The 12305-nt window shown below is 52.3% G+C and overlaps 1 protein-coding gene across 2 annotated transcripts; it reads right to left on the bottom strand.

Annotated features, from left to right (window-relative positions):
* Nucleotides 1-1754: 1754 nt before the first annotated feature.
* On the bottom strand, nucleotides 1755-7719 carry ORMDL3 (ORMDL sphingolipid biosynthesis regulator 3). 2 transcript variants are annotated; one of them, XM_090292204.1, is made up of 4 exons: nucleotides 7574-7719; nucleotides 4139-4332; nucleotides 3285-3436; nucleotides 1755-2860 (listed from the first exon to the last, which is right to left on the bottom strand). In XM_090292204.1, the coding sequence occupies exons 2-4, from the start codon at nucleotides 4310-4312 to the stop codon at nucleotides 2725-2727; spliced, it is 462 nt and encodes a 153-aa protein (XP_090148330.1). In that variant the 5' UTR covers nucleotides 4313-4332; nucleotides 7574-7719; the 3' UTR covers nucleotides 1755-2724. The 2 variants fall into 2 exon arrangements, with proteins under 2 accessions (XP_090148330.1, XP_090148329.1); XM_090292203.1 differs by having other exon boundaries at nucleotides 4139-4337.
* Nucleotides 7720-12305: the final 4586 nt, after the last annotated feature.

Here is a 12305-nt window from a genome sequence, read left to right on the forward strand (position 1 = left end):
CTGTCTTCTGGCCCCTGTCTCCCTCAGTTCCAAAAGGACATTTCAGGAGATGATGGTGGTAGTAATAATAGTAATAGCACTAATATGCCTCCCATGTATTAAGTGTTTACTATATGCCAGGCATTATGCTAATCCTCACAATAATCCTAAAAGATATTATCTTTATACAACAGAGGAAGAAACTGAGGCTCAGAGAAGTAACTTGACAAGGCCACAAAGCCAGTAAGTGGCAGAGCTGGGATTTGAACCCAGATTATTGCTGATGTGTCCCAGGCCCTCACCTGACTGTCCTCTTGCAGGTCCATGGAAGGTCCCAGGGCACCCCTATCTCTAGGACTGAGCCCAGGTGGCTGCACTTCTCCTCATAGTGCTGTGTTGGCCTCACTCAAGATGGGCAGCGGGTAGAGGTGGCAGGTAGACTTGGGCAAAGATCCTGAACTCTTCCTGACACCCACTCCACAGACATTGTGATGCTGGACTAAGGCCAGAGAGGAACCCAGGCTGTAGGAGGGGGCGGGGGGCGGGCAGCTCCTCCCTTCTACCCAGGACTCTGTACCTGTCCTGGGAATAGCAGATGAACACTGCTCAGAACACAGTGGAAGGCTGAGAATCTCGGAAGGTAAGAGTTCAGAGATCATAGTTCCTTTACTCAAGGACTCTGCCCTCTCTGGCCACATAAGCCTAAATAAGTCCTGGGGGTTAGTTCTTCCCATCCCACTCATGTTTCTGGCAGGGAAAAAGAAGCATAAAGATTCCTCTTAGACAGAATGCCAGGAACAGATGCAGTCCTCCCAGGGAGGGAGAACTAGGGGAAGAGAAGTCAGAACAGGGGGAAGGCATTTAGAGGAAAGGACGGGGCATCCCTAGGGACTCCAGCTCCATGTATGAAGCCAGTGCTGGACCGCCCTCCTCCCTGGCCAGGGCATGAGCCATCTATCCACCAGCCCAGTCTGTGGAGCCCAGAGGTGGCAGTTCTGTAAGAACTCAAAACAGCCAGGCAAAGTCATAGTGCAGAACCCTGCTCTCTGCCTGTGGCTGCTTCCCTCCCTCACAGCTCCTTGCTCTGCTGGGCACAGCAGTCCCAAGGCCCCTTCCACTATCCAGGCAGAGAGTCCAACTGATGCTCCCACATTGCCCTCAGCAAAAGCTGTGGCCCACACCCTCGCCCTCTTCCCCGGGGCCGTCCAGGAAGCAGACGCCAGACTCAGGGGGAAACAGGAACACGTTGTCCTTTATTTGTGTTTCTCAGAATACTGTACAAAGGGAGTAAAAATCCTATTCACACTTTGCTTAGAAAGATTTTGAGGTGAAAGTTCCCTATGGTACACGGGGTGGGGGTGGGGGGACCAAGAGGCAGAAAACAGAGCCAATGACTTCCCCTCGTCCCTCAGGGCACGCACCCCTTTTCAGAAGTAGCACAGACCCCAGTCAGATTGGGGACGGAGAAGGTGGCTCCTCTCCAGCCAAGCTCAGGCTATCTCCCCTACTCCCCTCAGGGTGAGGAGATGTCACCTGAAGGGCACTCTTTGCCCCTTCCAGTGCCCAGCACCAGCAGGGACCATGCAGGACTCTGCAGCCCACCCACCCGTTCGCAGGTGGCCTTACTAGCCCTACGCGTGCATGTCACATGAGAGGCTCTGCCCCGGCGCCCGCCTACCAGGAGGCTGTGAGGCGAAGGGTTGCAGAAGGGCGCCCCCACTCACGATTTCCATCCCAGTTTCCCCACACCCCTCACACCACTGCGGAAGGCTGCGTCAGCCTGCGTCAGCCTGGGCCTGGGCTAACAATGACCTACAGACCTCTTAGGCCCTCTCCACCCCTCACTCCAACCCAGGAGCCTCGAACCCACAGCAGCCTCCTGTCCTAGCACCACCACCATGCTGTGGGTAAATTAACTCTCCAAGGCTGCCCCCCGGGACTACTTCCCACAGGATGAGGCTGGGTCTGGCTTCTGTCCCCACCCTCCCTCCCTCACACCAATCTCTGCTGCTACGTGACTCCCTTCTTCAGAGTTTCAACGCACCATCCCCACCCCTTCTCCCACCCCCTTCCCACCTCCGCTGGGGCAGGATGACAGCAGCCCTGGGCCCCTCACCTCAGGGACCTGGCCTTCCACACGCAGCCCCACCATCTCTCTCCTACCCTCCCTGCTCCCACCCACTACCCAGGGTGGGTTGTAGGGGAGCTGCCACAAGCATGAGACTTTGATTACACGCTTCTCTACGCAGAGGGATAAGGTGCCATCATGCACTGGCCTTCACACATACAAGCAACACTGAGGGTCATCCTAAAACTTAAGAACTAAGTGAAACAACAGAGAAGCTGTACCATCCCCTCACTGGGGTTAAAGTGCTTTAACAGTCTGAGGACGAGCAAGTGAGCAGGGGGTTTCCCCGGCCTCTTGTCCCAACCTCATAGGTCTGTGTTCAGCCTGGGAGCCCAGCCCCATCCATGACCACCTCCACAGTCTCTATCCAAAAGGCAAAAGAAAAAAGATCAAAAAAATCAGAAGGGTCAGAGCCCGGGGGAAGGGGGCGAGGGGTCCCACCCCATCCTCACTACAAGCTACTTCAAGTCGGCTACTGGGGAAAGTGAGGGGGGAAACTAGGGCCCAGAGGCTCAACCCCCATCTCTGGCAGTATCCAGAGGCTCCTCTGTCTTCAGCAACACAGCACAGGCGTCTATCCCTCTCCTGCCATCTGAGCAGGCAAAGGGGCTGCACCCTCAGTACTTATTGATTCCAAAAATCCGGACTCCATGGAGCTGGGGTAGCTTGGGAATGAGCACGCTCATCAAAGACACAGTGTTGAGGATGAAATGGATCTGGTCATACTTGGTATAGAAGCTGGTGAGAAAGTACCTGGTGGAAAAGGTTAGGGAGAGCTATAAGACTCTGTTTGGAGGACCCCTTCCTCCCTCACTCCCTGGGTGGGGAGAGGCAAATTCCTTACAGCTGAGAAGTTATGGGAAAGGCCCCCAGAACAGATGTAGGATGGCAATATATCCCTGGAAAAAGAGACCCCTCCCAACCCAGCCCACTTGCTTTACTCCAGGCCTGTAAGGCCTACTTCCCTGGCAGGAAGGAAGCCCCAGCTGAAGAAAGACAGGGCCAGAGAGGAACAAGGCCTGAGCCCAGCCTACGACCAGAGGTGCACCAGCTTCCCTTCCTTCCCTCATTCTTAGGCCAAGAACCAAACTGGGGAGGGGTTTAGGCCTGGTGGGGCCTCAGGGTACCCCAGGCCTTGGCCTGCCTGCATGCGTCCTCCTCTACCCCAGGCACTCACAGAACGATGGGTGTGATGGTCAAGAACTTCCGAGATGCTGTGAACTGAACCCCATAGTCCATCTGTTCCCAGTGGGTCAGCAACCTTGCCTTGCCCTGGTCCGGGGTCTCGAAGGGTGTCCCCTTCACTGTGTGTAGGAAGATGTACATGCCCTGGAGGGAGGGGCCTTCATTAGAAGACACAAAGGCAAAAGGCCCTCCAGCTCAGCTCCTCCACCCTAGTCACAGAAGTGGGCTCCGGGCTCTGGTTGGCAGGGGCATGTGGGCTGGAGGTCAGGATGAGGCAGCTGGGAGCCTGGCAGGAGAATAGGGTGAGAGGGCAGGCCTGACATGAGGAGACACACAGGAGGAGGTATTGTAGAACCGCCCTCCAGCCCATGGTAGCCCCCTGTGCCAGCTGGGAGGGGGCGAGCCAATGGGAAGGAATTGGGCCCCCGCCTGCCCACCAAGTACAAGGTAGCAAGCAGGTGGTAAGGGAGCAAAGAGGCAAGAGCCAAAGATGGTCTGAGATCCTAATTTGGGAAAGCAGCATTTCTGTACCAGCCTAGGCACCTGGGTCCTGGGGACTATTTGGGACCCCTAGCTCAGCTCTCAATGGCTCACCTTCCAAGACCACAAGCTATCCCACCCCGGAGATGAGGACAAATCTGCAGATTTTAGTACTTTTATTGGAGTGCACAGGGCTGGCGCCCAGAGTGGGGAAGGGGGAAGAGATGAGAGCTGGGTCTGGACTCTGGTGACAGATGTTGTCAGCACATCACCCTGACTTCTTGCCCATGTCCGGGGGTTCCTTCTACTCCTCAGTCCCACCAGAGCAGCCCACAGGGTCAGGGCAGGCAGCAGACAGGCCCTCACCATGTTGTGGATGAGGTTGGTGAGGGTCCAGACGACAGGGACGCTCACGAAGGGGATGCTGAGCAGCACGACGTGGAGCAGCCCGATGGCCAGCACGTAGGAGAGCCAGATGCCGCGGCTGTTCATCACCCGCGTGTTAGGGTTCACCTCGCTGTGTGCTGTGCCCACGTTCATCCTGCTGCCCCCTCCTGCCTCTGCTCTGCAAACAAGCAGCACAGGTGAGACAGGTCACACCACTTTCCCTGCCCCCTCACACCCTCCAAATCCTGCGGGAGGCAGGCTCTGCTCTCCCCAAGAACTGGCAGTTCTGCTGTTTTGATTCACACACAGAGAGACCAGAGAATGTCCATGTGGACTGAACTCTATCCATTTCCCAATGCTGGGTTGGGATAAACATCATACATCATCCAATCGGAACAGTGCCCTTCCAGGCCAACTGCCTGGGTGTACAGGTCATCAAGAAGCATCCAGCCCCAGAGCAAAGAAACCACTGCCCCTTCTTCAGTCTCGTCCTCCAGAGCTTTCTCAGGAGTGCCCTCTTCCCACAAAGCCCAGGGAAGGGGAGAAGAGGCTTGTCCCCTAAGAATCACTCAGCATAACCCCTGCTGGACTGGCTCACTGAAGACTGATATGGGACATTTACCCCTTCCCTACCTTCCCCATCAGAAGGAATAAAAGGAGGTGGAGCTGGCTAAGAGAGCAGTGGGGGTGAGGGGTCACTGCTTCTACCCATCTCCCCTAATTCTCCAGTCCTGGGTCTGCACCAATCCAGACCCAGGACAGAAAGAGGGAGGGAGGGACGAAAAGAGAAAACAAACAGACTCAGGACAACCTTTGCCCAGACCTGGAAGCCTCCTTCTTAGTGACAAAACAACGCATCCAGATGTTTTATCCATTTGGCACCAACTCAGGCTAACCTTCATGATGCCACCTACTCTGCTGCCAAATCACCAGGGCCCTTTTCCCACCGGAGGAGAAGCAAGGACAGAGAACATAGCCAACATCTACAGCTCCCACGGTAGCTGGAACCCACATCTACATACCCCTCCCAAGGTCACAAAACCACACCTGTGGCCTCTCTCCGGCCCCTTTCCTCTCTGCCCCACCCATCCTCGCCTCAGCCTCCTTTCCCAGCACCTGTTTGCAGGTGTTAGCAGCACCACGCTTTCCCTCGCCCAGCTCTGACCACAGAAACAGGCAGCATGAGGAACAAAGAGAACTGCCCTTGATGCCCAGGCAACAATGCAACCCAGATGCATTCCTGGATGCAGGCAAGGAAGGACTGTGCAGTCAGTCCCCTGTCCAGAGCTTGGCTGCCCCCAGGTCCGAGGGCCCTGTGACCAGCAGGAGGTGGGTACAGATGGTGCCTTTGTACTGGCTCATCTCCTGAGCTGAGGGAAGGTCCTGCCTGATAAAGACCCTCAGATCATCACAATGGTAAGAACCCCATCTTTCCTGGGAACACAGAAAGGGGTCCCAGCTGGGGGTATCCTAGAAGTCTCCAGAAGGCCACCTCCCTCACCCTTCTGTGATGAACCCCCTCAGACTCAGCTGAAATTTATCTCTGACTAGGATCACAGCCAAGCCTGTGTAGGTGCCAGAATTCTTAAGAATTAGTTCCTTCGTTCTAGGATAATGGGAACAAGTTTGCTCTCCTCACACAGCTCAAAGCTTAGAGACCTTGAGGGAAATGCGACACATGCCACACTCCCTCAATATGCAAACAGATGGGAGATGTCCCAGGGTGCATCCTAGAGGAAGCGATGTTCCTTGGGCTCATCAGCTCAGCCCATCAGGCTGGATAATTGGGCCCAAGAGAAACCCAGGGAACTAGAAAACCGGGACTGGCTCAATTGTTTACTTTCCCAGGGGCTTCAGTACCCTAACGCAGCTCCTGGGAATCTACTATGCAAAAACCTCCACCTTGGCGGGGGTGGGAGCCGAGGCTGGCTAGGAACTGAGGACTCTGCAGGACTTACTACTGGCTAAGGAGAAACAGTTCCCCAAGTCTACCAGAAGCTGCTGTGACTCCCCACTTCACCCTAACCTACACCTACAAGGGGTGGAAACAGAGACCTTAGTGCTCCCTGGTATTGTGCCCAGGAGTACCAAGAGCCTTGCTGAATCCCAGATCATTCTACACTCCTTTCTGGCTGAAATGGGCATTCAGTGAGGCCCGATGAGTCTAAGAGGGGCTTACATTTAGGACCTGTATCCCTGAGAAGCTTCTTCCTGAGCCTCAACACTAATTGACCTGAGAGCAGAAATCCCAGGAGACACTCTCCCACACAAAAAGACCGACCAGATCAATAAACTAAAAAAAAGATTGGCAGCCAGGAAGCACTCTTGATCTTTTTGTGTGACTAAGGGTACATTTCACTTCCATTAGTAAAAAAGCCAATTGCCCCTCACCCAGAAGGAGAGACCTGGGGAGAAGAAGCTGGCAGAGGTAAAGCAAGTCTACAGCAGATGAGGCTGAAAAGTTTTGAGGCCATAAGCTGGCAGGTGGCTGCCTGTGCCAGTCCGTGATGTGGTTTCATAACCTGCCTCAAACCAGAGCCTGCAGCAACTCTGTTCTGTTAACTACTTTCTTGCTGGTAGCTCTTTTCTACTCCTTCCCTCCCTTTCCCCTACTCTACACACAAATATCCCTGCCCAGCGTGTCTGTCAGACACACAACTAAACCAAGGCCACAGTGCGTCCCAGGACAGCTGCCAGGAGAGTGATTCTCACTCTCTACCCCAAATAAAGAGAGCCCTTTAAGCAACAAACCTTCGCCCTTCTGGGTGAGGAGCACAAAACATCCAAGCCTGCAACTGGACCCCAACGGAGAGTCCCTGGCAGCACGCCACAATGCCATTTTCCTTCTGCCCACCTCTCAACCTGCTGGGCCACAGTAGCTCACCTCTCAGCTCTGGCCCTGCCTCCCAGACTCCAAAAGGCGGTGGAAATGGAAAGAAGGCGAGTATTGGGGCAAACCCCCATTAGCCCGGGGAGAAGGCGAAGCGAAGAGGCGGAGTCCTCCCTATTGTTGGGGTTTTCTGAGTGGGACCTCAAGCCGAAGGGGAGCCTCCCGCTCCACTCCCCAGCCTGGGACCTCGCACTCGAGGACTGGCTGCGTACGGAGCCTCACCTCCACGCGTTCACCCAGTCCTGGAAGCAGCCAAACCTTCCCCCCACCCCCGAAGCCAAGCCGCTCCCGGCCCTCCACCCCCAGCTGGTCCATCCCCCACCACGCTCCACCTCCCGCCTCCGTGCCCATTTTCCCCTTTGGGCATCCCTCGGGCTGACGCACGCCCCCACCTCCGCTCACCATGCCCCGGTGCCCTCCGGCTCGGGGAGCCTCCCCTGCAGCTCCCACCTCCTTTCTCGCCCTACCTCTAGCCCCAGGAGCCTCGCGGTTCGGCCAACCCGAGACCGCTCGTTCGAACTCACCGTGCGGTGGCGGAGGTGTAGGGCCCTCGAGGGCCCGGGAGAGGTGCCCCGGGGCGGGGGCCGCTGCAGTTAGAGGAGCTGTAACAACCCGCGGCGCTAGCCACCCCGCTGGCAGCTGCGGCCGAATCAGCGCCTCGCGCCGGCCTCCGTGACGTCACCGCCCAGCGTCGGTCTGCCCGATGCCTCCTGGGAATTGTAGTTTATGCCCGGCCCGCGGTAGGGTCTGCTCTCCGCCTCCTGGGATTTGTAGTCCCCCCCCCCGCCCCGCCCCCCATACACACCCCCCTGCGGCACCCCTCCGCCTATTCCAACCGAGGCCTCGCTGGGCCACTCGGACGTTTCAGTAGGTCGTCGGCAGCCGTCCGTCTCGAGAGACGATGGTGTAGCTTCTCAAGAGTCTAGGACCTGTTGCTAATATCAGATGGTGTTGCTTTGGTGCGTAGCAACTACTTTGGCGTCCACGTGCGCTTCAAGTACAGTTTACACATGTACCCCATTTTGCAGATGAGGAAACTTGGAGTTTTAATTAACTTGATATTGGTCCCTGCTGGGTCCCAACCTGGACCAGAACGCAGAATTTGACCTCAGGTCAGAATTTTTCAATTACACCTCGCTTCCTCCACCCTGGCCCCGGTGTGGCTCCTCCGGAATCGGACTGGTCCAGCCCTTTGTCCTGGAAGCGGGCTTTTCTCGAAGTCGGTTAGAATGCGAGTTTGGAGAGCAGAGAATGCGGCCTGTGGGCAGCATTTGTGCAGAGCCTGTTTACTCAGTTACACCTGACTCAGCTGGTCTGGGCTAGGCCACATCCTTGGCCTTCCCACAGGAAACGTTAGAAGAGGACGCGTGTCTTTGGAAGGTTCCTTGAAAAATAGTTAGGACCCTGAATTCCAGTCCCCAGGTCAGCATGTGTGGCTTTGGTGGGAGGCTCCACCTCTGTAGTCTGCAGTTTTCAAGTCGCATGCTCTAAAGGCAAGGGCACAGATTTTACTGCTACACAGATGCAGCAGGCACTCCGATACCAGTAAATAACTTGTCTCAGTCTCTAACTCCACACTTGTGAAACACTATCTCCAAGGTTGTGGGAATTCAGAAGAATGTATGTAAAGCACCTGTGGCATTGTAGGAAGCTATTTCTGTAGGAGGTTGAGCTAAATGGCTCTTGAGGTCTCCTGAGTCACCAAGAGCACCTTGTTTAAGTAGTTTCCACTAGCCCCACCCAGCTTCTAAGTCCACTCAGAGCATGGCCGGGCTGGAATAGCAGGATTAGATGATGTCATGACATGCCAGCGTGAGTGGCTGTAAACACACACTGAAATGAATGTGAGGGGACAGAAAGGAGAAGCCTGGCCCAGGGAGCCTGGGGAGTACTCCTTTCAGACCTCACCCACTCCTTCTTAGAGGGCTGCCGGGAAACAGATGTCACAAACCTAGAGTGGGGCCCGGGGAGGCATCTAGTGAGCACCAAGCAGGTGGATATCTGCACCACTCAGAGCAGGAAAACAGGCAGCTTCTCAACTATTTCCAGGGTCAGTGGCCCAAGACTAAAGAATCACCCCAGAATCTGAAAAAGTTCTTCCTTGTGTCGTACAGAAGTTTTTCTTGATTTGTGGAAGCCCCTTATAGTCAACCTTCTGAAGACCTAAGCAAACAACTGAGTGTTGTCCTCCCCACAGAAACCTCCAACAGCATTGAAGCAAAAAAAAAAAAAAAAAAAAAAAAAGTCTGTTTTTTCCAAAGTGAGCCTACTTGAGTCCTTTGACTTCTCTCTGGGATTCTTCCATCTTCCATCAAGTTAATGGAGCTGTCTGGATCCTTCCCAGTTTCCTCACATCTCTGTGAAATTCATTGACCCAGACTGGATCCACATCTCAAATAAGGTTCTGACTAATGCATAGTCTAACGGAAAGATTACTTGACGTGCCATGCCCTATTAATAACTCTTGTTATCAAGGGGTTTTTTTTCCCCACAATGGGAATGAACAGAGTTCTGACTCACTCTAGGTTTGTGGTAAATTGTGGATCACTTTCTGCTTAATGTAGCCTAAGTCCCTGTCATCATCCATTTCCTTCTCTAGCTTTCTGCCCTCATAATTACCATGTCTTCAGCAAACATCCTCAAGCCATGAATAGGCCTAAGTACTGTTCAGAATGAATGATAGCACTCTTATGTGGTGCCGAGGAATGCACAGCCCCTTGGACAAGCAACTGGTAATGTGCGCCAAGAGGCTGAAAAATCGTTCAGGCCCTGGAGCCATGATTACATTTCTGGTAGCAAAGTTTAAGAAAGTGCATCCTATGTACCTAACTATATGTGAGGATGTTCATTCCAGCATTATTTATAATAGTGGAAAACAAAAAACAACCTAAATGCCCAAGAAAAAATATTATGGTAGATCCATTGGATGGAATAGTATGAAGCCATACAGTGAATGGTTGTGAAACCATGTGTCACTGAGGGAAAATACTAGGTTATACTAAAAGAGCAAGAGTAAAATGAGCATGAGCATTCCCCAGGGCAGCAATCAACAAATTCTAGAAAAAGGAATACTTGGACGTACACCCAATTCCCTTAACTTAAGTTGGAGGAAATAAAGGAGAGGGAGAGACTTACAGATTAAAATAAAGTAAGCAATATCTTTGGATCCTGATTTAAGCAAAACAACATTAAAAAAATATTTTATTAAAGAACCTATATAAAAGACTCATGGACATGGACAACGGGGAGGGATATGATTGCGGGAGAGGGGGTGGGTTGGGTGGGGGAGAGAAATTAGGGGAAAAGGGGACAACTGTAATTGAAAAACCAAAATAAAAAAATATATATATTTTATTAAATTTTCAGGGAAATTTAAACACTGACTATTCAAATTGATATTAAGGAATTCTCATTTTTAAGGCACAATATGGTATTGTGGTAATTTTTAAAATAAAAAATCCTTATCTTCTGGAGATATAAAAACTAAAATGTATATGGATAAAATTATATGATGACTGGATTTCTTCAAATAATCTGGCCTAGGGATGTGGGGGAATAAAAGAAACAAGATGGGCCACGAGGTGATGATTATTAAAACTGAGAGATGGGGACATGAGATTGCTTATATTATTCTCCTGAGATCCTGGCACCAGACTGCCAGCTCCTGTAGTTACCAGCTGTGTGCCCTTAGGCAAGTCACTGAACTTTTCTGTGCTTCAGTTACCTCATTTTTAAATGGAGATGGTGACAATCGTAATAGTGCCCACCTCGTGTTGTTGTGAAGATGAAATGGGTCGACAAATGTGAAGCACTTAGGACAATTCCTGGTACATAGTAAGTGCTTTGCGTGTGTTGCCTTTTACTAACCCATTCCACATGCAAATGATACTTAAGCATCTACTTTTATTATGCTATGGAAATTCAACAAAATAAAACCAGATCTCGTGTTATGATGGAGACATTTGGGGTGATTTTTTTATTCTCTAGTTTCAAACTTTGTGTAATATGAGATTATTTTAAATTTTGTATGAAATGTATTTGTGTTTTAAAAACAGAGTGAGCATTTTCCCAGGCTCTCCTTACCCTCCTCAAGTGTCTTAGTCCCCTGAGGTAGCTGCATTCCCCAGCCTTGGGGTGTTTCCATCTGGCAGCGTGGCATGGCCTCCGCTTGCCATAGATACACCCATGTGGGCAGATAGCAAACATGGGCGGAAGGTACACTGGGAACACATTCCAGGGTGATGGTAGTGGTGAGAAGTGAAGAGGTAGGGTGTAAGAAACAGAGCCCCTTCCCCCGGCCTATGGGGGAAAGAATGGCACCCCGCCACTCTTACGACCCCCCACTCCCCTTCAATTCATTCCTGCTCCCTCTCTGCCCCCTGCTCCTTCCTGAGGGGAGATGTTGAGCTGACCCCCAGAGCAAACGCAAGGAAGAAAAACATCTTTATTTTGTTGGCAGATGTGTTTTGTTTGGGTGGGGGCACCCCACCGTGTGGTGGGAGAGGTGGAGATGAAGGCCGTGATGCTAAGCAGACAAGCACTTTGTGAGATCTGCTGAGCTGGTGGGAAACAGGGGGGAGGTGGACGGATGGCAGCATTGCCAGTGAGCACTCCATCTCCTCCCTTCGCCCAGCCTGTGGTTGGCTATTTTGGGCTGCAGAGGAAAAGGGCTGAGCGAGCCAGGGTCTCCAGGGCCAGAGCCAAGGCCTGGGAACCAGAACCTCCCTCTGGAAACCAAGACAGGGATGTTCTTTAGGAACCCTTCAATTGGCATTTTCTTTGATATTGATAATTGATATTATCTCCCATGGTGGGTGAGGCTGGTGGGGGTGGGGGGACTGGGGAGCAGTTTAGGAAACTTAATATTACAACTCTGACTGGTGTGGCTCAGTTGGTTGGGCATTGTCCCCAAAAGCAAAAGTTGCTGCTTTGATTCCCAGTCAGGGCACATGCCTGGGTTGCAGATTTGGTCCCAGTCGGGCGGCACGCAGGAGACAACCAATAGATGTTTCTCTCTCACATCAGTGTTTCTCTCCCTCTCTTTCTCCCTCCCTTCCCCTCTCTCTAAAAATAAACAAATAAATAAATACATAAATAAATATTTTAAAAACTTAATATTTACAGATCAGGGAGAGAATGCCTATAAAAACAATAGCTTTCAGAAAAGACCACCTGGTGCCCTTCCAGTTGCATGACTACCCCTAGACAGAGACTGCCTCTCTAGCAGTTCTGGGTGGCCCCACTAGGTCCACCTTC

This window comes from Furipterus horrens, unplaced genomic scaffold, assembly GCF_987537825.1.
Source record: "Furipterus horrens unplaced genomic scaffold, mFurHor1.1.pri manual_scaffold_11, whole genome shotgun sequence".
Classification (NCBI taxonomy): Eukaryota; Metazoa; Chordata; class Mammalia; order Chiroptera; family Furipteridae; genus Furipterus; species Furipterus horrens.